Source organism: Diceros bicornis, chromosome 31 (assembly GCF_020826845.1).
Source record: "Diceros bicornis minor isolate mBicDic1 chromosome 31, mDicBic1.mat.cur, whole genome shotgun sequence".
NCBI classification, from domain to species: domain Eukaryota; kingdom Metazoa; phylum Chordata; class Mammalia; order Perissodactyla; family Rhinocerotidae; genus Diceros; species Diceros bicornis.
The window spans coordinates 33,194,682-33,218,489 of NC_080770.1; the positions used below are offsets into that span (position 1 = coordinate 33,194,682).

The window sequence follows — 23,808 nt, forward strand, 5'->3', positions numbered from 1 at the left end:
CTGACTGTAGGCAAGTGGTTCCACTTCTCTGAGCCTCATTTGTCAAGTGGGCATGAGATTGGCATTTCTCTTATAGATAGTTATGAGGATTAAATGAGATTGTGCACATAGAACACGCCATATGCTCTATTCACGTGAGCTACTATCATTGTTAAAAGTCAGAGGATGGAGTCTCACCATCACGTGGGTGGCTCCAGTTTGCCCAGTTCTCTCCCCACCCACCCCCTGGGCCCACTCCCCATCGTAACCCTCATCCACTGTTAGAATGTCATCCCCAAGGCAAGAAAGAAGGACATTTGGCCATAAGCTGGGAGAAATGGGCAATCTGGGTGGAAGAAGTATGTTGACCCATGTAAGCAAGATTTCTAAGTATTTGAGTGAGAGCTGTTTAGAAATGGATGAGCTCGGTGGTCCTTCCACTTTGTCATCTAGGAGATTAAGTGCCCTTGTCTCTTTAGTAGGGTTGTCAGATAAAATACAGGATGTCCAGTTAAATGTGAATTCAGATAAACAACAACAAATTTTTTAGTGTAAGTATGTCTCAACTATTGCATGGGACATACTTATGCTAAAAAATTCTTCACATTTATCTGATGTTCAGAAACCTAACTGGTGTCCTGTTTGTTTGTTCTAAATTTGATAAACTTGCCCCTTACTCATCCAGAATGGTGGAGAGGAGGAGGTAGAGGGAGCAGGATTGCCCAGCCACTGAAAAGTGGAGGGCCATTTTTGTCTGGCTTGGGAGGAAGCAGGTTGGGTAAGAGTGAGGGAGGAGATAAGCTGACTAGGTTGCCAGGCAGTGTGAGATCAATAAACATTGTTGACAATCAGTGGGAGGTGAGAGGAGGGAGAAAGTGGGAGAGTTCCTCTGAGAAGGAGGGTTTGCAAATATCCTTAGCATCCGCCCCTGAGTAGCTCTTCTCTCTCACTGCCCAGATACCCACGACCATTTCAGGACCTTTCCAACTCCCCTTGGTCCCTTCGGGCAGGTCATAATGAAAGACCCAACCCCCGTGGTCAAAGTGGCCCCATAGTCTTCTTCACACTCCGGGGAAGGTTGAGGCCATGAGTAACGGGGCCAAAGCTTTGGGGTGAATCATTCAGAAGACTTTCGTGGTCGTTTCCAGAGTCTTGGTGGATTTTGGGAAGTCACATGACCTTTGGCTGTACTGGGAAGTTTCAACACAACTCACTACTCTTTCAACCCTAATGACCAAGTCTAAGAGGGCCTTGTTCAAATGAAACAGCCCTGTTCCAGTGAATGAGTTCAGTGAGGTATTGTTTATAGAGGGAAATGCCAAGCTGGACGTGGGTTTCCAAGTGCAGATTGCAGCTCTGGAAAGCCAAGAGAAGTTAGACTGTTGAGAAACTTCCCATTTACAAATCATGGCTGCAATAAGGTTCTTTCCATGGTCTTCCAAGGGTGGAGATGGTGGCTGTTTTGTTCTTTGGTTTTATTTTTGGCTTAGGAAAGTCCCGAGGATCAAGCATTGCAATATGTGCAGATAAAGCCCTGGCCCTGGCCTCCCACTTCTTGAAGGACTCATTTCTTTCCAAAAAGTCCTCAGACCCCTTCTGGGTCCCACCCTAATTCCAATCACTTAGCTCAACTCCTGCTGGAGATTGCTCCTGTCAGCGTCTCGCTATTGTCCTCATGGATGTGGCCAGTTTCTGCTGGCCCTGAGGTGGGAGCTTTTTTATTCCAGTTCTTGGGACCTTGAGACCTTGTGCATTTTCTCTTAAAATTTCCAAATGAAGTTAACCAAGCAATACTAGCTATTCACAGCCAGAATGTTCACAGATGATTTCTCACCACACCTAGCAAATTCATCTCCATGGGTTTGAGCGAAGGCCTGGGGAACAGCCTGGATTTGATGTCATACATTACTGCAGAACTAGGGCACTCTCTCCTGGATCTAATTCTCACTAAGCCTTCATCTCTACTGGGCCAATAACTCACTTGTAAGTCACTTGTCAATCTTTCTGGCCAAGACCTGAAAAGGGGAAATATTAAATACCAAGGATTAACAGTCCTGAGGGCAAATGCTGGATTCTTTCTACTGAAGAGAGAAAGGGTCCTGTGAAGGGTAGTGAACAGTCTGGGTTGGTTCGGGCTTTGTGTGGGGAGGCGAGTGGTTTTGGTGACTAGGGAAAAGGTACAATCAGAAATTCAGAGAGGAAGAATTCCCCGCTAAGACAATCAAATTGTAGTACTATACTTACCTGATGTAGCTCAAGACTCCGGACATAACTGGACACCGAGGAAACTGGATATAATAGAGAGGGACTGGAATTTAGGCCTGCTAAACTGGGGCAGGGTAGGGGTGGGGAAGAGGAGGGAGAGAGAGAGAAGACAGGATGGTCCATACTGCAGTTCAGAGAAAAGTCAGATGGGCAAGCAGTCTTATAGCCAAGGGAACAGTGACATTGATATGTAGTCCACGCAAGTAGTCAGAATCAGAGCCTCAGGACTCGCAGTACTGGGTCGGGGGTGGCGAGGCACGTGGTGACTGGAAATCACAGGCAGTAATGGGGACGCCCGTGAGCCACGTAGTGCACCCCAGTCCCTTGGCAGGTCTGGGTAAGACTCCAGCTCGGGGGGTGAGACACTGAGGGGGAAAGGAGTGGTGGCGGGAGGGAATCCTCTAGGGAGAGAAAAGCCAGAAGGAGGAACTCAAGTATCAGGCGGGTTCCCAGGACAGATACCCAGGTGCGGGGGATGTGGCCAAAGCCCACACCGCATGAGACTCGAGGTTGGTGCTGAAGTTGGTCCAGAACCTGGTGCAGTTTGACGCTGCCATCAAGAGGTGGGGACAGAGCTCCTCAAATCCTTCCAGCCTGGGATTAGGACTGACCCTGGAGTCTGGGATGGGGCTCCATTTAGATGGACACCAAGTGAAGGGAGGAGAGGGCTGAGGGGCTGGGAAGTGGCCAAAGCTGTGTTCTGTCTTGATGCTCCCGAAAAAAGTAAAATAACAAAGAAAGCATTCTAACCATTTTGACCATGAAAAGAATTATGACGAATTAAGAAATAACAGGTTAAATCCAAGGAACTGCGTCAGTTGGGGTTTCCCAACTGTTTTGGGTTTCCCATTGCTTTCCATTTGATTTTTCGACATTCCTCCTCCCTCTCACATTAGGCAGGTAGCAATAGACAGATAATCTTATGTTCAGGATTTTTCTAGAGTGAAGCATTCCAGCCATGAGTTGATTTGGGATAACACCAAACCAATATAGACATAACCCTGGCAGAGACTTTACTGGCTAATTGGTCTCTGCTCTTCCAATATTGGCTCCAGAGTTTGCATGATAATCCCCAAGTCCCAGCAAGCCTTCCCTCCTTAATCTGTGTACTAATGGAATCTGCTTGCACATGATTTTATAAGTGAGGAGGAGCGGGAAGAGAATACTTTTTAGTTGGGAGTGAAAATGTGTTCATTTTCTTCAAGGAACCAGCAGTGCGTACGGTTCAACTTGCTCATGTGGGAAATGTAAAGGAAAGCCATAATTATCCAGGGGAAAGGCACTTTGTGTGTGAAATAGGATGCTTTTGTCTTTCAATGCCTAATTCATAGAGTGACAGACAGTGAGAACATGGCTCTGTACGTCGGGAGTGGTAAAGAACGAGGGAGAAGAAACGTGCTTTACGATTTGTCCTTCTGTGTAATGTGATTCACCCAACAGGTCTGATAGGATTTTTCATTGCTTTTGGCATCGCCATGGGGAAGATGGGAGAGCAGGCCAAGCTGATGGTGGAATTCTTCAACATTTTGAATGAGATCGTCATGAAGTTAGTGATCATGATCATGTGGTGAGTGGGCTAGCTCTTAGTTCATTGTGAGGGTGTGAGAAGGTCTTTGGGGTCCCCAGAAGACACAGGAGCCCTCCCAGCAGGACAGGATTGGTGGGTGTGGACCAAGTAAAGGGCTCTCCAGAAAGCCTTTGAGAAAGGGGTGAAATTCTTTTTTGGAGCTTCTTCTAGAAAATGGGTCAGAAAACCACAGGAATGGCCTGTGGGCCTATTCCTATCTGCCACCTGTTTTTTATGGACTATGAGTTAAGTAGGGGTTTCGTGTTTTTATTTTGCTGAAAAAAAATCAAAAGAAGAATAATATTCCACAACACAAAAAAAATTTCGTGAAATTCACATTCAGTTCCCATAAATAAAGTTTTATTGGAATGTAGCTACTCCCATTTGTTATATATTGTCTAGGATTGCTTTTGTGCTGAACAGCAGAGTTGAGTAGTTCTGACCAAGACTGTGTAGCCTGCAAAACCTAAAATATTTACTATTTGGCCGTTTACATAAAAAGTTTGCCGGTTCATGCCCTTGACGAAAAAAAAGAGACAGAGACAAGCTGGAAAAACCAATCAATAATACTGAAACTGAGCAGTATCAGGAAATACTAAAATAAACCCAAGATAGCAGGGATATGGCATGACCCAGGGTGTGTGTAAGAACCACGGCTCCCATATTCTGGTGTCCCAAGGCAATGTGTCTTAGATCTGGGTCACTCACGACTCATATAGAGAAAAAAAGAGGCCATTCTCAGGCCATGCAAGCGGAAGTGAAATCACAGAGGTATGTTAGAACTGTAAGTGCTCTTGGAAATCTGGTCTCACCCTCTTGTTTTACAGAAGAGAAAACTGTGGTCCAGAGACACTAACTCTTGATCCTTTAACATCATCACGATCATTATAATAATAAACGCTATCATTTATTGATTTCCTTTTATCTGCCAAGAGCCATGATAGGTGCTTAATATCCATCAAATGTAATCCCAATAACCCTTCAGAGATGGCATTATTATTCCCATTTTACAGAAAAGGCAACTGAGGCTCATGGAGGTGAATTAACTCACCTAAGTTTATATAGCCAGAGCAAGAGAAAAACTGGAGTTCATATTGATGTCAAAATCCTTGATGCGAAGTGGGTGGGGTTTTTTTGTTTGGATCATCAAAGCAGTGTTGTCTCCACTTCATTTCACGTGTGTTTATGGTCAGTGGTTCTGAAATCTTGGGTGGCCCAGGAAAGCATGAGTGTCAACTCCTTCATCAAGGAGGCTGTGCCGCCTTCAATCACTAGAACCTTCTAATGTCCTGTATCTATCAGATGGAAAGATTTTTCATGCATTTGTTTCAGACCCCCATGATGGTGCTGTGTACCTGCCTAGAAAACAATAAAACTGTTATTAGACCAAACTCCGTCTGTGTTCCTCTTGCGGCGGGAATTCTGGGTACAAATTCCCCGTGTCTGCACGCTCCTGTCCTACCCACCTTCCCCAGGCCTCGTCTGATCCTCTTCCTCTTCTGTGTGGTACCTTCCACTGGAATTCTGCCTTCCTGAACTCTTCTTCCTTTCTTTGGCCCCTACTCCCACCTTACAAGCGAAAAATCTGTTCTTATTTTTTTTTTTCCTCCAAAGAACCAAACGTAGTGATGTGCCTGTAGTAAATTCTTACTAAAACTTCAGGAATGAGTGGGCTAGCTGAAGGCCCCAGAATCTGAATCAAGAAGATGTTCCTCATGAGTTCACCATATTTAATAGACCTGGCTGGTTCAGATCATTGCTTTATCGCTCTTCTAAAACATAGACAGGATGCCAGTAAAAGGATGTGTTCGTTTCCATTATTGGCCTGATTCTTCAACTTCCCAGGCAATGCTAGATTTCTGAATATTTCTTTTGTATGAAGATTTAGAGTCACACACATAGTGATGCTGTAAAAAAATATGTTTAAATTCTTTTAGATCTGTTCTGAGCCTACTGAGAGTTTAATAAATGATAATACATAAAGCAGAGTAGGCATCGTGCTATTAAACATTAGGGTCTACCTTTGTTTCCTAGAATTTCTAGCAGAGTGAGCATCCTTGATCTAAATATGAAGTTCATATTTCTGCGTTATGATGCCAGTGGTGTGGGCAATATATGAAAGTTTTTTCCTTCATCTGCAGAAACGTTATTTCTACTGAGCCCTTGAAGGAAAGGGAATCTTCTAGAAAATCAGACAAGTCATGGGATAAAGTGTAGCCTCCCTTCTCCCCAGGGATGCAGGGTGGTGTGGATCAAGAAGTTTCCTATTCACTGAACCAAAACTCCTGAAGATTTAGCATCATATCCCGGGAGATGAAGAGCAATTGTGAGGCAGGAATCAGACCTACGGAAGGATTTCTGACAGCTGTTCAGTCACCTCATCTAGGCAAACAGTCAGGAGGGTGTTACATGGCATGAGAGGTCAATTCTACACATTTCTGTCATTCTTGAGCTGCCTTGTCAGCATCGGCATTTGATAACGATGTGTGTGAGAGGGTTCTGGATAAAACTGCCAACCACTCTTTGACCCCTCAAAGCTTAAATAATCAGAGTTCTTTTGTATTCTTCTCTACGTGGTAGTAAGCATGGTAATAATAGATAATATCACATTGAGGAGATTATTGTTATTCTAATAATTATTATTGTTAAATTATAACAGAGTTATTAAATTCTTGCTATATACTCAGTACTATTTCAATTACTGTGCAGTACCCATTTATTATTGAGAAGGTAATTATTATTATTTTTATTATACTTATTATTACATCATAACTAAGATTTACCAAATTCCTGCTATATGCTTGATACTATTCCAATTACTTGACATGCAGTAACTCATTTCTTCCTCACAATCGCACCTAGCAAAATAGGTCCTTCTATTAGCCCTGTTTCCCAGCTGAGGAGACGAGGCACAGAGGTTAGTGTGCCCAGTGTGGCACAGCCTGAGTTACGGGCGTTGTGTGGAAGTGTATCCAACTCAGCTTCTGTCTGACGGCAGCCTGGCCTGAATCCAGGACCCTCCTATTACTAGCTGTGTGACTTTAGATAAGTTAGGTATGCTCTAAACCCCAGCATCCTGATCTGTAGCGTGGGTTGATTGTAGAATCCATGTCGTAGGGTTGCTGTGGGAATTAAGTGAAATTGTGACCAATAGTCACGGAGCATTTCCTGTGTGTCAGGACCTGTCTAAGCCCTTCACATGAATTAGTATTATTATTGTCTTTATTTTGTGATGGTCATTACTAGCATCAATTCAATCCTTTGTTTCTTTGTGTTCATTAATTCTTTAAGAAGTCCGCACAGCCCTCTGATTCATCAAAAAAAAAACCCGTAATTTTAGTGTGATTTTCATATCCTCATTTTTTGCAAATTTCTTTAAAACATTTCTTTTCAGAATCTAAAAACTTAAAGAGAAAGTAAAACTTTTCACAATCTAACCACTATAGAAACGTAAAGTGAGAAGTGAAATCTCTGCCTGCTCTTCCAGTTCCCTCTCATTAACCCACCACCTTCCCTCCCTCCCTCTCTCCCTCCCCTGGTTTCCTTCCTTCCTTCCTCCCTCCCTCCCTTCCTTCCTTCCTTCCTTCCATTCATCCGTCCGTCCGTCTGTCCACCCACCCACCCATCCACCCACCCACCCATCCACCCACCCATCCATCCATCCACCCATCCATCCATCCTTTCACTCTATAAATATTTTTTGAGCACCTCTTCTGTGCCAGTAACTGGTGATTTTAGGCACTGGAGATACAATGGTGAATAAGAGAGAAAGATGCCTGCTCTCATGGAGTTTACATTCTAGTGAAAGGAGAGAGGGAAAAATTAAAGGAAGCAAATAAGAATTCAGAGAGTAATCAGTGCTAAAACGTCAATAAACAGGAAAGGAGACAGAGAGTGATGGGTGGATGTAAGTAGGGAGTGAACTCCATCAGGAGGGGCCGGGAGAGGGCTGTCTGGGAAAGTGACTTTTGAAGAAGACCTGAAGAATGAGGGGGAGGCAGCTCCATGAAGAATTGAGAAGAGAATTTTCCAGGGGAGGAAACAGCAAGTGAAAGATTTTTGAGGGTCAGAATGAAGGTCTGGAGTGGCTGGAGTGTGGTTGGTTGATGAGAGGGGGATGGAAGGCCGTGAAGTTGGAGGGGTGGGCAGGAGGCAGATCCCACAGGGCCCTGTAGGCAATTGTGATGAGTTATTTATTTGCAAAAGGAAATCCTTGGAGGGTTATAAGCCTGAAGACTCTACGAGCTGATTTTCACAATATCCTGTTGAAAAGTTCTAATCCACATATGGTAACTCTCAGCAAAAGTCACTCCTTGGATAGCCAGAATACCTCTCCCTAACTGGATTGGGAAAAATGGAGATTTGTGTTTCTTCCTGAGCCTAAGTCCAGACAGCACCTTTAGGTAACTCTTGGGATGTGTGTTCAACTCTGTATTGACAGACTTTTCCAATTCTGGGTTCTCTTGGGACCCATCCCAAACTGGTGCCCTGGTGTTGCTACTGGAAATGTGTGGGACCAAACCAGAGTGGCTTTATGGCAGGACTGAGGAAGTCCCTCCACTTACCTCCACTCCAGGCATCTGTCCCACCATCTGTGCAGTGCCTGAAAGTCCCGAATTAACTATTTTAGTGGGTTAAGTCTGTCGGGAGAGAGGGAGAATCTCCCTCTGCCCTTTTCCTTAAGGTTCTTATGGCTGGCCAAATAATTAACAAAACAGGCTAGCAGGAGAAAATAATACCAAGTTTAATAACATGTATACATGGGAGAACTCAGAAATGAGCAACTCGTCCCTCTGTCTAAGCTGCCCGCTTAAGTATTGTAGCTAAAGGCGAGGAAGGTGTTGGGGGTGGGTAGTGGTCTGGGACCTCAGAGGGAAAGAAGACAACTCACATGGAGATATAAATGCAAATGTTTGCCTGACAACTCTTCTCAGGGTCATCTATAGATATTGTGGTCAGGGAGAGATAGAGTTTTTGATAAAAAGGGCTTGGTGCCTTTCCTATTGTAACCTCTATCCTACATTATCTTTACAGCCATCATGATAATAACTCCTTCCTGAAACAGATCTTTTGTTTTAAATTCTTTAGGCAGTTTGGGAGGGGAAACTCAAATATTCTTTCTGAGTTCTCTGAGTCCTTATTGTCTTCAGCTTGAAATAATCCACATACCAGAGTGGTGCCTCCTGGGGTAGCTTGCCCTGAGCACCATCAAGACCAAAGGTCTTGAATAAATTTGAGCTAAAGTAAATGGTTTCCAAAGGCTAACCTAGTAATATCTGCACTTTATCAGTTGCAGATCAGATTTTACTCCTTGAAACACTGGTTTACAAACACATCAGAATTACCTGGGGAACTTGTTTAGAATATAAATGCCCCAAGGCTAGCTCCAGGAAATTCTAACTCTAACTCCGTAGGTATGTGGTGGGCCCAGGGAATCCATTTTGTTACCAGGCAGACCAGGTGATTCTGAAGCAGGTGTCTATGAATGCACAGAGACGCTGCCTGAGTTCTGGGTATGTCAAGTGCTGTGTATGAATTTACGACTGTGGAGTAGCAGACCTGGGAGGGGCATCTTGGTGGGAACCTTAGTATGACAAGGACTGTGGGTGGAGGCAAGAAGGGATGATGCAACAGTGAGAAAAAGACTCAGCAGGCTCGGGGCCGGCCCCGTGGCTTAGAAGTTAAGTGCGCGCGCTCCGCTACTGGAGGCCCGGGTTCGGATCCCGGGCGCGCACCGACGCACCGCTTCTCCGGCCATGCTGTGGCCGCGTCCCACATACAGCAACTAGAGGGATGTGCAACTATGACATACAACTATCTACTGGGGCTTTGGGGAGAAAAAGGAGGAGGATTGGCAATAGATGTTAGCTCAGAACCGGTCTTCCTCAGCAAAAAGAGGAGGATTAGCATGGATGTTAGCTCAGGGCTGATCTTCCTCACACACACAAAAAAGAAAATAAATAAATAATTAAAAAAAAAAAAAAGAAGACTCAGCAGGCCAATCCTGGATGAATCAGTGGCTTTGAAAACAGTGCCCAGTGCTGAGGATACAGCCAGTCTCAGGGCAGCATGGAAGCCATTCCCTCGCTCTAGCTCTGTAGTCGTGTCCTTCTCATTTAGAAACTGGTCTAGCAATTACTCAGCATCCTGTGGCTTCAGAAGGCTCACTGGAGCTCTCAGCCTCTTTATGCACTTTGGTTTATGGCTCTGATTGTTTCCTCTCAGAAGCTTTCAGTGGTGACCTTGGACCCTGGGCATTAGCCCTTTCTTTTCCATGGAGTGTCGTTTTGAATGAGATAATTCATTATTATGGAAACCCAGGAACTCAAAATTCTGAGTGGAGGCTTAACCTACTTGTTTTGAAAACAGGTGCAGGGAAGTAATGTAAAAGGCATCTCAGAACAAAGGCTCTTTCCTTTTCCTAATTGATGTTAATTCTAATCCTGGAGACCAAGGTGTTTGGGTTAAGTAGGGCCCCTGCCTGCCCTATTTATTTACCCTAACCTTATGGCCTTTGAATAATGCTCTCCATTTAGAGTGGGAACTCATGTTTCTTCCAGCGAGCTGAGTGCTCCGGAGGTAACCTGTTACCCCTCTCATCCATTTGGCTCAGGCTCAGATGTGTTCTCCAGGGGGACTCTATAGCTAGACTTCCCTGGCAAAAAGCCCTGAAAGCATTTTCTCTCCATTCTACAAACTGCTTGTCTCAAAAGAGCAGGAAAATTGAATGGCACCCAAAACAGCTCGTATTTGTGTTTTTCTGGACATCTTCAAGGGGTAACTGGTGCTTGGGAAAAAATTGATCTCTTGGTTTATGAAGATAAATGCCTGTTGGCTTTATCGGAAGATGCGTTCTGCTCAGCTTATTTACAATCCCAGTGAACAAAGAGCTGGCCCCTGAGACTCCTTACTGATCTATGAGATGTCATGACTATGGGCACACCAGGAGAAAATGTAAAATGGCGGGAAAGCTAAGAGTTTAACGACATGGCTCCCTAATGCCTGTGGAGGCAGCCCTCAAACATTGGCCAGCCTTCACCCCAGGGAAAAGATAAGTGGAGGCTACAGGCTAGATGCTCCTCAGGGAAGAAAGCAGTTATGCTAATGTTTTAACTAATTAGTGTCAGTTACAAATCAGTTCTTTCAGATGAAGTTTCCTCTTGAGAAAATATAGTGCTCATAAAAACATCTGCAGTTGGGTGGCAGTAGGCTGTGAGATGTTTTAGAAAAGCTCATTAACTCAGACTTGACTCATTAAGTATGGGTGATGAGAGGATATGGGGTATATGTCTGAAACAGAACACACAAGGGATTCCTTTGCCAGGAGTCAGGAACTAATGGTGATGACAGGGATGGGGGAGGCATTGTTGACAGTGCATATATATGTGTGTTCAAAAATGTGATCCGCGCAGCAACCCCATGAGGTTGGAGTTAGCCTCTCTAAGCCTCAACATGCTCATCTGTAAAATGGGAAGATGTCGCTAACCAAGGTCATAGAGCTGGTAAGTGGGCGGACTAGCTCCGTGTCTTGTGTAATTGTGTCTATGACTCTCAGCTACTCCTCACAGCTTTTCTTTAACCCAGGAAAGGGCTAGCTCCAGGCACAACTGCAGAACCACCACATCTGGCTTTGGTGTCCCTTTCCCTCTCCTGACTCCCTTAACCCCGGCTGGGAGCCTTGTCCCGAGACTTCATTTTCCACACAGTGGTTTTCTCAAATGTGTTCATAATTCTTTATAAAGTATCAACCTTCCCACAAATATTTTCATTTCAGTCAGAAAGTGTCACAGGCTGAACCAGCTCATGCTCTAATAACACCAGATTGGGTAGTAAAAAAGGGATGTGCCGCACAGGCAAAAAATACGTCCAAGATGAGCAAGAACATGGTTAGCTTACTCAAGAGTGGGGACAGCAGGAAATTGTTTCCAAGCTCTCCATAAAATAATACTAATATGGAAATATGAAATAAGCTTACACAGGATAAATTGGCGTATGGTAAATTGTCTGCTTATCTACAAAGAGCTTCGATTGCTCCTGGAAGAGAAGTGGTTTGGCTTGGTAGGGGAAAAAACACTCAGTCGTGGAGTTTCACAGATCTGAGAGTGTTCTCCTCCTGCTTCCTGGTTTCGTGATCTTGGGCCAGTGATTTAACTTTTCTGAACCTCAATTTCCTCATTTGCCAAATAGGAATAATGAGACCTAGATTTTAGGGTGTGGTAAGAATTAACTGAGGCGATAGGTGTGGTGCTCTCACCGTACTGCTTGAAGTGTGACGAAGGGTAGCCAGCGTTATTGTTGGAGTGAGCATGGAGAGAGGCCCTGTTAGACTCCGATGGAATGAAACCACACTGCTCTCAATGTGCTCTTTGGCTCGGATGGTTTTCTTGTTTTGGCAGATCTCTCTTTCATTTTAATATATTTTCTATTGCAAGGCAAAAACAAAGTAAATTTACAAACACCAGTTGATAGCTTGGTGAAACTCGAATGAGCTTTTGGAGAAACTCGAATTTTATTCCCAATTTTCAAGGGAGGAGCTATGGAAAACAGAAATCGAACAAGATTCTCAAAGACGTAACCTGTGTGTCTCTCAGCTTTTCGTTTGGTGCTTACCTAAGAGATGGTAAGACTTGTCTTGGCTGTTCCTAAAAATCAACTGGGCAACCACATTTGCTTTTGGATTTTTCATCAGAGCAGGGGCCACCAGATCCATCGAACAGATTGCAGATGATGCAGTTGTTCTGAAGTAAAGTAGAGATCTACAGACTCCCATGACCTCTCTGAGCAGAACCCTTTGTACAGAAACAGGAAGGGTTCTCCTCAGGGTGCAGTACATGGGAGGGCCCAGATTTAAGTTCTGAATCCCACAACGATCTCTTCAATGCGTTTTTTCTTCTTTTATGTTTTTCAGGTACTCTCCCCTGGGTATCGCCTGCCTGATTTGTGGGAAGATCATTGCAATCAAGGACTTAGAAGTGGTTGCTAGGCAACTGGGGATGTACATGGTCACGGTGATTGTGGGCCTCATCATCCATGGGGGCATCTTTCTCCCTTTAATTTACTTTCTAGTGACCAGGAAAAACCCCTTCTCCTTTTTTGCTGGCATTTTCCAAGCATGGATCACTGCCCTGGGTACCGCTTCCAGGTAGAGAACACAAGGAATCACCTTTCTTTCTCTCTGCTCACTCTTTTGTCCTCTTTGCCAAATCCTCTTTTTCAAAACCCTCCTGTCTCAAAGTTCAATGAGAACACTTTTCCCATATTATTAAAATATTTTTGAAAAAGGTGAATGCTTTGTATTTTTGGCTCCGTCTAGGAACTTTTGAGCAAGAATGCATCAGAAGATGAACATCTTTGCTGGTATGCAACTGCATTGGAAATACGATCTCATATTGAATTTCCCAGATGAATGCATGCTGTTAATCTGCATGCCTAATTTGCCACATATAGCATTAGTTTAGTTTTAAATGTTTTCCAAATAACAGGATGTTATTCTATTTAAGAAATTCTGTCACCAGTGATCTGAAAAATGCTATCACAAAATATCATTCTATTGGAATAATTTTTCAAAAGCAGGAGAATGAGCTTTTGCAGGGTAAATGGTATGTTAAGTAAGATTTTTCAAACAAATCAGAAGTCAGTCAAGTCTTTGACCTCTGTGTGAACCGCTGATGGACCATTCTGCTCCACTGATTTTGAGAAAACCAGGTTGGCGTCGATTTGACTTGACATCGACTGCAAGTCAGTTCCTTCTTCATTACCTAGTTCCAGTGCCCCGGAAGCCGGTGAAGACTCCGGAGATACGCAGAGAGAAGTGTTTTGTTTTAGATGTCATCTGGACTGAAGTTAGCAAAACCAAACAAACAAATACATAAGAAACACTGGGCAATTGAGAATTTCTAAGCCTAAGGAGTTTTATTCCTTCAGCCTGCAACTGTTGTCTGTATTTCTGCACATGTGTCCTTGGGTCACGAAACTAAGACTGAGGTCGTACAGAAGGTGGCAGGGAGGCAAGCAAATTCTGCAGCCCCTAGCTCAGCATTGTCTCTGGAGTCACGGGTCCTCGTTGCAGAGCGCGTGACCACACACTGCCAGTGAGGTGGCCGCTTGTGACACAGGGCGGCTGCAGTTCCAAGGCTCCTGAGAAGGCAGTCGCACTTTCTTTAAGTGGCCTAACAGGCCGGTAGCAGTGACTACCTGGGAAGCCACATTATCTTTCCTTCTTGCAAATCAGTGAGAATTCGGTACTAGTAAAATGTGAGCTTCCAGAAAAAGCTGCAATATATGCATTCGTGGGGTCTAGACTCTGCACAAAGTTTCCCAAGATGAAGGGAAATACTCCAGAATTTCTTATTTCCTTCTTGGTCCTAAGTATCTTTGTCCATAAAGATCCTTTCTCTTTGGAGAAAAAGTAAATCCTTTTTTTTTTTTTTTTTAAATAAAAACCATCATCTTCAGTTTTATTTTTGTTTTCTGGTCATGAGCATAGCACACGCTCATTGTGAAAAAACTCAGAGAGTGAATAAAATTTCAAAGGAGAAAATGAACATCACCAGTTATTCTGTCACCCAGTGATAATTGGTAGTAACCTTTAGTTAATCTTTACAGTTATATAGCCTTCCAGGTCTTACTATGTATAGATATTGTAAACTGCTATTTTTCACTGGTCAACATATCATGAAAGTTGTATTATATCTATCAAGATAGATCTTTCTACTATTTTTAAAACTGTACGATAATACACTGTATGTGCTACAATACAACCTCACCCTCATCCCGTGAGGTACATTTAAGGCATGTCTATTAAACAGGGTTGTGACAAGTATCCTTGTAAATACATCTCTGCAAGGTTGTCTGATGATGCCCTCAGGATAAATTTGTAGAAGTGGAATTTCTGAGTCCAGTGGCAAACACATTGACCGTTTTAGATCATATCACCAGACTGTCATTCAGAAAAGTACATTTGTTTACATCCCCCTAACTGGATGTGGGAGTGTGCCTTCCCCATCTACTCACCAGCTCTGGATAGTATCAGTCACTTGAATACTTGCCAGTCTTATTGGTGAAAAATGGTCTCATTGAATTTGCATTTCTGAGTCCTAGTGGGGGAAGCATCTTGCTGTCTTCTTATTGACCATCTTTCCCTCCACTCCCCCGCCCTGTGCATTGTTTGTGATCTTAATTTCCTGTTGGGGTATTCACCCTTTCCTGATTGGTTTTTGACTCTCTTCATGTATAAAAATATTAACTCACGTGTCACATGTTGCAAATAATGTCCCTCTCCTCTTGACATTTGTCTTAAAAATTTATAGAAGTTTTTAATTTGTATGTTGTTGAAGCTGTCAATATATTGAGAATGTTGATTTTGCTCAGGAACATCTTCTCCACCAAAGATTATAAAATATTACTTTATATTTTCTTCTAATACCTTTACAGTTTTGATCTTTAAACTATTTCAAAAATATTATGATTATCTTTTCTTGAATGACTAGACGAAAGGTATTCCAGTACCTTTATAAGATAAGGTAAATCTTAAAGGCATATGGATGGCCCAAATTCATATTTAAATCTGACAAAGGCTTGGGTTATCCGGCCAAGGCCATAAATGACCCATTTCTCCTCCTTACTTTGTATTTCATTTGAAAAAAAAGTGGTTTTAATTTTTGGTTAGAACGTGACTTTTGCCTGGACGTGGAATTCCTATTTTTACAAGAAAAGAAACTTTTTAAGAAAAAGTCAATGTGGCAGGAGTCATGTACTAAGAATTAACTTTGCCGTCAGGACCAGAGGGAAGAAATGCAGTGCATGAGGACAGCTGGCTAAACATCCTTCCTACCTCCCCGGACCTTGGACTGAATGGGGATGTGGAGGAAGGTTGACCTCCTCAGTGGGCACAGGGCTGGTGTCAGGGAGGGTAGATGGAGGGGGACGGCCTGGCACACACCTCTCTGCATCTCTCTGACTTCAGTGCATACTGTTAAAACCAATCTGGGGAAACAAAGGAGAATCTCAAGTATCTGGCAGTTATTATTAGCAACATTTGAAGACTGTCATATGGCCATTGAGTCAGGAGCCAAGAAAACAATGACAGAACCTTGGCCTGTCAACACAGGAAAGCGTTAAAATTCTCAAGTCCCAGTTTGGATTGGCTGGGTTGATAATGGATTTTTAATTTTTAAAGCCTGCCCTGGAGAGAAACTGAGGATGTTTTCATGCCTTACCAATTATTTTCCCCAATCTATTTAATTGTCTCAAGACCCTTTAAGAACATTTTGGGGAAAGGAATGCAATAATAATAATTAACATATCCCAGTCCTCCCCGAAGTGTCCTCAGATTCATACCATTGAGAATCCCAGCCGCCACCCGCGGCTGAGCAGCCATTTCAGACCAGTCCTGGTGTCCTGGAAACCCTTCAAAGGGGTCCTAGGAAAGGGGGTGGGGGAGGCGTGGGGGTAAGATAAAGGGACACTAATGTCTCATTAAAATGGCTGGGGCAGCAAGCCAGGTACAACGGCATCCCCGCATGCAAACGAGGCTAGACCCCGACTTTTCTTCCCTGGGTTGATGAGGTTTTAGTAACGAGAGGTCTTCAAACATTCATTTCTTCTCCCTACCTAAGACCAAGCAGGAGGCGTGGGACAACCCCTGGAACGAAGAATGTTCCAGTAAGATGACTCTGGCTTCCCTAAGGTTGCTATTAGGAGCTTAAGGTCAGTGGTTTGGTAAGATGCACACTTAGGCGACCCTCACATTAGAGCTTCTGGTTCCTTGGTTCTGAGCAGGGCCTGGAATCTGCATTTCATTTAGCTTCCCTGAAGGTGACGGTCTTCCCCCACTCTCTGAGAAATGCAGACTTCTGCAGTTGTCTTTGTCCAGCTTGGCTGGAGCCCCAGTTCTGACTAGCAGGAGGAGGGAACTATGACTAAGGCTGAAGTGCAAGAGAGAAAAAAGTGCTGTCTGCACTGGAGGTTTCCCAATTCACTTTGCTAAAGTTTGAATAGAAAAAAACATCGAAAGCGAATGGACCACAAAGCACTCCCAGGGCAGTGCAAGTGTTCTGCGCTGCTTTCCACATTACTTCAACTTTGAAGCAAATCCACCTGCCCCCTCATGCACCTCTAGCCACATGAAAATAATGTTCTGGCCTTCAGCGTCCTTTATCCTTACAGGTCTCCTATTTTAGAAGACTCGTGAACATGTCAGGAATTCTGGCCTCTGAGGCTGGGTCATGTGCTCATGAACTCCCAACCCATGCCGGGGAAGAGTGGGGGTGAAGTCACTCCATACTGGGTCTTGCATTAGCAACAGAGCACATGGTTTTCTGCTGTTATGGCGTTGGAGACACTGTAGAGTTGGCCAGGGACCATTTATCAGAGAGCTGGACTGTCTGTGAAGGTCCCCAGTGAATTACTAGAAGCTTGAGTTCAGGCTAAATGTGCTTAACATATTTGTTCAGCATTCTCAAAATTAGCAGGCCCAGCTCAGGGCAATTCCCAGGGGCTGGATGCAATCCATGTAGTTATCTTGTTGGAAACAGCATTTCTAGCATGAAATTATGGGTCATTCAAAAATTCCTCCTTCTATTTCACTGTCGACAGCTGATTCTTTTCTGACTTTTTTTTGTTACAGCCCAGTTAATGTGGGCAATCAGATGAGCTTCAATATTTAATCCAAGATAGAAACAGTGACCAAAGGAGAAAGAGAACTTGAAGCTCTGAGTAGATCTCAAAAACCAGAACCAATAAACACGTTTTGCTACCAGTTAGCATGTTAGTAAGGACTGAATTTGAGCCTCCAAGTTGCTGGGTTTAGCTTGGCTCCAGACTGCTTTGCATTCACATTGCTTGACTGGAGCAAAGGAACAAAACTTTGTAGTGGCGTTCCAGTTTGTGCTTTGTCCTGCTTCTCTAAAGTGGACACAACTCTTGTTTCTCTCCCTTTCTCTCTTCGTCCCTTAGTGCCGGAACTTTGCCTGTCACCTTCCGTTGCCTGGAAGAAAATTTGGGGATTGATAAGCGCGTGACCAGATTTGTCCTCCCAGTCGGAGCAACCATTAACATGGACGGGACAGCCCTTTATGAAGCGGTGGCCGCCATCTTTATCGCCCAAATGAATGGTGTTGTCCTGGATGGAGGCCAGATCGTGACCGTGAGGTGAGTGAAGTGGGGGGTGAAGCACTAAAACAACCTGTCCCGTATCCCCTTCCACTAACTCCATTTCCCAGGGGCCACTTGAATTTCAGTTCTCCTGGAGAAAAAATGAAGGAAATAACAGAGAAGGGGAATTGTTGGCAGTCTCAAAGGGAAAAGATGGTGACAGGAAAGAAGCAGGCTCATGCTTATGCCTTCTGTTTGTATTGCACATGTGAAATTGCTTTGGAAATTTGATATTATTTGGTTTTTAACAATCTTGTGATGTTGCAAGGCACTTATTTCTCTGCGCATTTAATAGATGAAGAATCACAGGCTTCCAGGGGCACGGCGGATTGTCCAAGGCTACACTGTTTGTATGGGCCGGCAGGGCTGTACCTGGGGCCAGCATCAGCTGGCTCTGGGTCCAGTTTTTCTTTCCTTAAAATATGCTCCCTTCAGCATTCCAGGAGTTAGTGGCAGAAAGGATGAAATAATGGAAGGAAGAGATTCCTCAGTACAAAATAAAACATTTTATTACAAATAAATAGCAAATGTTTTTGTTTTTACTAGTTATTTTTACCATATGTATTCATCATTTAAAAAATTCAGAAAGAACACTTTCCCAAGAGGTCTTTAAAAACTCATTGCTTCTCCGTAAACTTAAAGATCACACCTACTTGCATTTATTAATTTATCTAATCCTCACAACCACCCTATGAGATGTGAACTTGTCTTAGTCAGCTCAGGCTGCTATAACAAAATACCATAGACTGGATGGCTCAAACGACAGACGTTTATTTCTCACAGTTCTTGAGGCTGGGAAGTCCAAGATCAAGGTGCTGGCAGATTCGGCTCCTAGTCAATGTCCTCTTCCTGGCTTGCATATGGCTGCTTTCTCACTGTTTGCTCACACGGCCTTTCCCTGGTGCGTGGAGAGAGAGAGAGCAAGCTCTCTTACGTCTCCTCTTATAAGGCACTGATGCCATCACGGGGCCTCCAGCCTCATGACTTAATTACCTCTCAGAGGCCCATCTCCAAACACCATCCCATTGGAGATTAGGGCTTCAACAAATGAATTTTAGGGGGACACAACTCAGTCCTTAAAGTACTCTATGGGAGCCTCAGTTTCCTCATCTGTATACTGGGGACAATAATCAAACATTCTAGGGAGGTTGAGAGTATTGTCCCTGGTATGTAGTCACCTGTCAATAAATGTCAGTTACTAGTACTATTACTGTTATTGATGCTCAATAAAATACAATACTCCTAGAATATGAGAGAAAAATGTGACAGTGATGTAGAGAGTGCCATGATGTTACGCAGTGGAAAACATGCTCCAGGTCAGAGTATCAAGCCTTCTAAATCGTGTCCTAACAGACTGCCTGTGAGACTGCCAACCTCTCTTGCTTTAGAATTCGAAGATGAACATAGCTCCTTAATCAAGCCCCTTCTTTTGAAACCAAGCAAAGATGATTGTGGTCCCTGAATTCTTGGCCTTGATGGCAACCATGCTTCCCATTAAATTCATACCATTAGATGAGAACTTAGAGATGGGAGAATGGACCAGTGACCAAGTGATTGGGATTCATTAATTCGTAGAATATTCATCATGGGGAGGGATCAGGGACATCAGGAGCCAGCATGGCATTGGAGTCAAGCAGATGAGTGTTCAAATCCCAGCAGACTGTGTTCAAACTGCGGGACCCTAGTTTCTCCAGCCATCCAATCCATGGTTTCCTCATGTGGGAAGCAGGTGCTGCCATATGTACCTCACAGGGTTACTATGAGGTTCTGCTGTGACAACATGTGTGCAGTACCTTGCACAGCATCCAAGAACCAGCCTTAGAGAAGTGAGCCAGGGGAGTGGAAGGACAGGAAATGCAGGAAGGGATAAAGGGACAGAGGGGAGATCACTGCCCGGGAACCTATTGTAGGACTTAGAATTCCAGACACTCTGCCCATGGTAGGGTGAGGGTATGATTGGGATGGAGGAACAGAGGGGGAACAAACTACCAGGAAGCCTTCTCTTTATAGGATTTTATTTCCCACAACCAAGAGGTAACCAGACAACGTGGCCACAGTGCAAAGGAATGTGTAACAGTGACTCATAACAGAAGCAACTGACGTTGTAAATAAAACAGCCGAGGCCAAGGTTGTTGGAACTTGGGAAGTTCCCTTTCCCTGGTGTTCTATCCATGTTGGGGAAATGGCTGACAATTCCCACCTTCCAGCTCTCGGGGCTTTAGGGAAGTTTTCATTGCAGAGCAGCCTCACTCTGCGGAGATTTCCGAATAAGAATAATTCACATTTTTTGGAGGGTGCAATGTGCCCAGCCTCTTCTAAGTGCTTTTTATTTATTAGCTCCTGAGAACCCCATAAGTGAGACAACATTATTATCTCCTTTTTTACAGATAAGGAAATGAAAGCACAAAGAGGTTAAGTAAGTTGCTCAAAGTTATGTGGTTAATAAGTGGCAGAGCTGGGATTTGAACCAGGTCGTTCAACTCCAGAACCTTTAGTGATCACCACCACACACTACTCCCCTCCTATGACCCAGATGGATCCAAGGAAAATGAAGTTCTCTAACCCTGATACCCCAGCTCCTTACTGGTGGGGCAGGGGAAGAGCATAGATGGGTTCTGTAGATCTGACCTAGGGGAGTTGTCTTTACTGGGACAGGCCTAAATCTGGGAAGGATGGCAATATGGATAAACAGCACAAACCACAAGATCTCCTGAGGCCTTGGTTTCCTCATATGTGAGATGAATTCAGGTCCCTCCCAACTGGAAGACCCAGAATTCTGTGCTTGGTCACACTGATGGTCTGGGGTTGGTTAAGCCGGTTTGGGAAACTGATTCTCAGTTTGAAGCCAGAGGACCTACTCTAGAAACTCTGAAATTGTATAACTGCAAAGAAAGCAGCCCCTCCCTTCTCTTTTGAGCACCCACAAAAGCAAGTTGGGAATCAATATTTTCAGAAGCATCCTTCCATTTAGAAATGACAGCTTTTATAAATGGCATCCAGAAAAGAGGAAAAAAAGTCACTAGCCTTTGCTGGACCACAGAGACCCCTTGGGGCCTAGACGGGGCACTTGAACCCTAGCTTAAACCCTCTTCCAGAGACAATTTCAAAATGGTGCTGTGTGTGCCCTTGGCATGGCTTGGAAAGCAAATGATGAGATGCTTCAAAAGAAAACCTCCTGTTATTTCATTATCATTTCTTGGTGCCCTCTTTCTGAATAATGTATTTTCCAGCTCATGGTGGAACGTCCAGGTGTCTGAAGCTTAATGTCATTTGGAATCTGTTGATTTGTTCCCCCAATGGCCATTTTGCTGGGTCTGGATATTTGCTATTCTGAGTTCTCATGTTAACATTGGCAGTGGCCTCCTCACACTCTGGCCACGTAGTCCAGAAGTCTCTGGTGCTCGTGGAGATGTAGGGGTGTAAGCAGAAATGAATGCGGTTGTGTTCCCATGGGAGGATTAAGGGTGATTTGTTTTTCTTCCTTACCATTTCCTTGCCTGCTTTTAGACCCATGCTTACCTTATTTGAACCCTGTGATCTGTTAAGCTAATCAGATGTCATGATGAGGATAAGGCTCCAATCCATGAATTTATTGAACAGAATCCAAATAGACCCTCATTCCAGGGTCTTGGTACTCTAGATTTCTCTATTCTGTGGGAGGGAAAAGGAATTTTGTGACTGCCAGGAAAATTAGAGCTCAAAATTACCAGAGATGGTTTTGGCAAGGCCTCTTTCTCTTCCCATGACCTGGCCTTCTCTGTTCTCCCAGCCTCACAGCCACGCTGGCGAGCGTCGGCGCCGCCAGTATCCCCAGTGCCGGGCTGGTCACCATGCTCCTCATTCTGACAGCTGTGGGCCTGCCGACAGAGGACATCAGCCTGCTGGTGGCTGTGGACTGGCTGCTGTAAGTGTTTGCAGATGGGATTCTGCTGGGGATGTGAGTATTCCCTCCCGGGGTGGCCAAGATCTTAGCCAATCCCCATGGCAACTCCCTCACTTCCTCCCTCCCTCCTTCCCTCTAACATTTGCTGAGTGCCTACTTGGGAACCAAAGAAGAAAAAGATAGAATCTTTAAGGGCCTCACAGTCTAGGGGAAGAATCAGATAAGTTATAATGCAGAGTTAAAAGCGTAGAGGTAAGGAACCAACTACTGACTCATGAAAGGATCTCAAAACCTTATGTTGAGTGAACGAAGCACAAAGGAGTATAGACTGTCTGATTCCATGTATATGAAGCTCTAGGGAAGACAGTATCATCCCTAGCAATAGAAAGAGATCAGTGTTTGCCGGAGCCCAAGGGTAGGGGCGATAGAAATGTTCCATGTGCTCAGGGATGCACAGCTGTCTACATTTGCCAAAACTCATCAAATCATGCACTTAAAATGGGTACAATTTATTGTTTGTAAATTACACTTTGATAAAATACATTAAAAAATAGCACACACATAAAAGGATAGTGATAGAGAGAGCCTCCGTTCCATCTAGGACGGCAAGGCAGAGTGGAGAAATCAGGAAACTATGAAAATGATTACCAAGTTGGAGAGCCACCCTACATCTTCCTCTCACCACAACCCTGAAAGTTTGGTGTTATTACTCCCATTTTATAGATGAAGAAACTGAGGTTTGGGGAGGTGAAGTGACTTGAGAATGAAAGAGATTTGACCCTAGGTCTGCTTGGTTTTGGAGGCCACCACATTCATACTCATGGCCATATTCAAGCTTCTGAAGGCAGTGATAGCTGAGCTGAATCATACCTGGTGGGTAGAAGTAACCGATAGTACACAGATGGAGGGGAGCAGGACATCCCAGTCAAGGCCAGCCTGCACACAGGCACTGAGGCAGCAGTGTGGGGGCCTTTGAGTGGTTTCGGATTATTACAGCACAAAGTGTGAGGCAGGGAGTGGCAGAAGCTGAGGCAAGATGGACAGTTTCGGAGGCTGTGCAAGGAAGCTTAAACTTGACTGTGTGCACATAGCCCAGCCGCCTTTACTAGCAAAGGACGTTATCCTAGTGGAGGATGCTCACTGCCCATTCACAAAAGTGGGCCAGTCTAGCCAGATGGTCCCCAACAGGGAAGGTGGAATCCATCTTTGCTAAGGGCCCATTTGGGCTCTGACCTTCTGTGGGATGGACCCTGATGCCCCCTGTCCAGTCTTGGACCTAAATGACAGGGGCTGGGGGATGCCAATGACTTCAATGTCAGAGGTGCAGAGTGACAAGTGCTGGTGCAGAGGTTCAAGGCCAAAATGCCCACACTTTTTTTGTGTGTGTGAGGAGGACCAGCCCTGAGCTAACATCCAAGCCAATCCTCCTCTTTTTTTTTTTTTTTTTTTTTGCTGAGGAAGACTGGCCCTGGACTAACATCTGTGCCCATCCTCCTCCACCGTACATGGGATGCCGCCACAGCACGGCTTAACAAGTGGTGCGTCAGTGTGTGCCCAGGATCCGAACTGGCAAACCCCGCCGCAGTGGAGCGTGTTCACTTAACCACTTGTGCCACTGGGCCGGCCCCCCACACTTATTTTTTAAACTGCCTCACATGCCAGTGACAGTTTTTCTGACATGTATTGGCATAGATTTTAAGAGACAGAAGCCACAGTTTACGGACTCGAGTTTCCCCCATGCTAAAACAAGTTCCTTCCCTCTACACTCATCCTTCCAAAGAGAGAAGCGTGCAAGTGGCTGCAGGGAGGAAGGGCATCTGGGAAGGCTAGAAGGCCTCTCCATAAAACTTGCCTGCTGTTGAGGTTTAGGTTGGAAATGAGAAGTGGCTCCCTGAACATAATCTGTTTAACTCAGGAGGGCTGCGAGGGGGGTCATGGATCTTTCTGACTGGTTCTTTCG

The 23,808-nt window shown here is 44.4% G+C and overlaps 1 protein-coding gene across 1 annotated transcript in view; it reads left to right on the forward strand.

The window, feature by feature from the left end:
• Positions 1-23,808, forward strand: part of SLC1A2 (solute carrier family 1 member 2) — a 73,232-nt gene that overhangs the window by 31,171 nt on the left and 18,253 nt on the right. The window contains exons 6-9 of the mRNA XM_058527146.1: positions 3,685-3,811; positions 12,720-12,953; positions 17,768-17,962; positions 21,735-21,869. Coding sequence (XP_058383129.1) covers positions 3,685-3,811; positions 12,720-12,953; positions 17,768-17,962; positions 21,735-21,869 — 691 coding nt within the window. The remainder of the gene's footprint in view (positions 1-3,684; positions 3,812-12,719; positions 12,954-17,767; positions 17,963-21,734; positions 21,870-23,808) is intronic.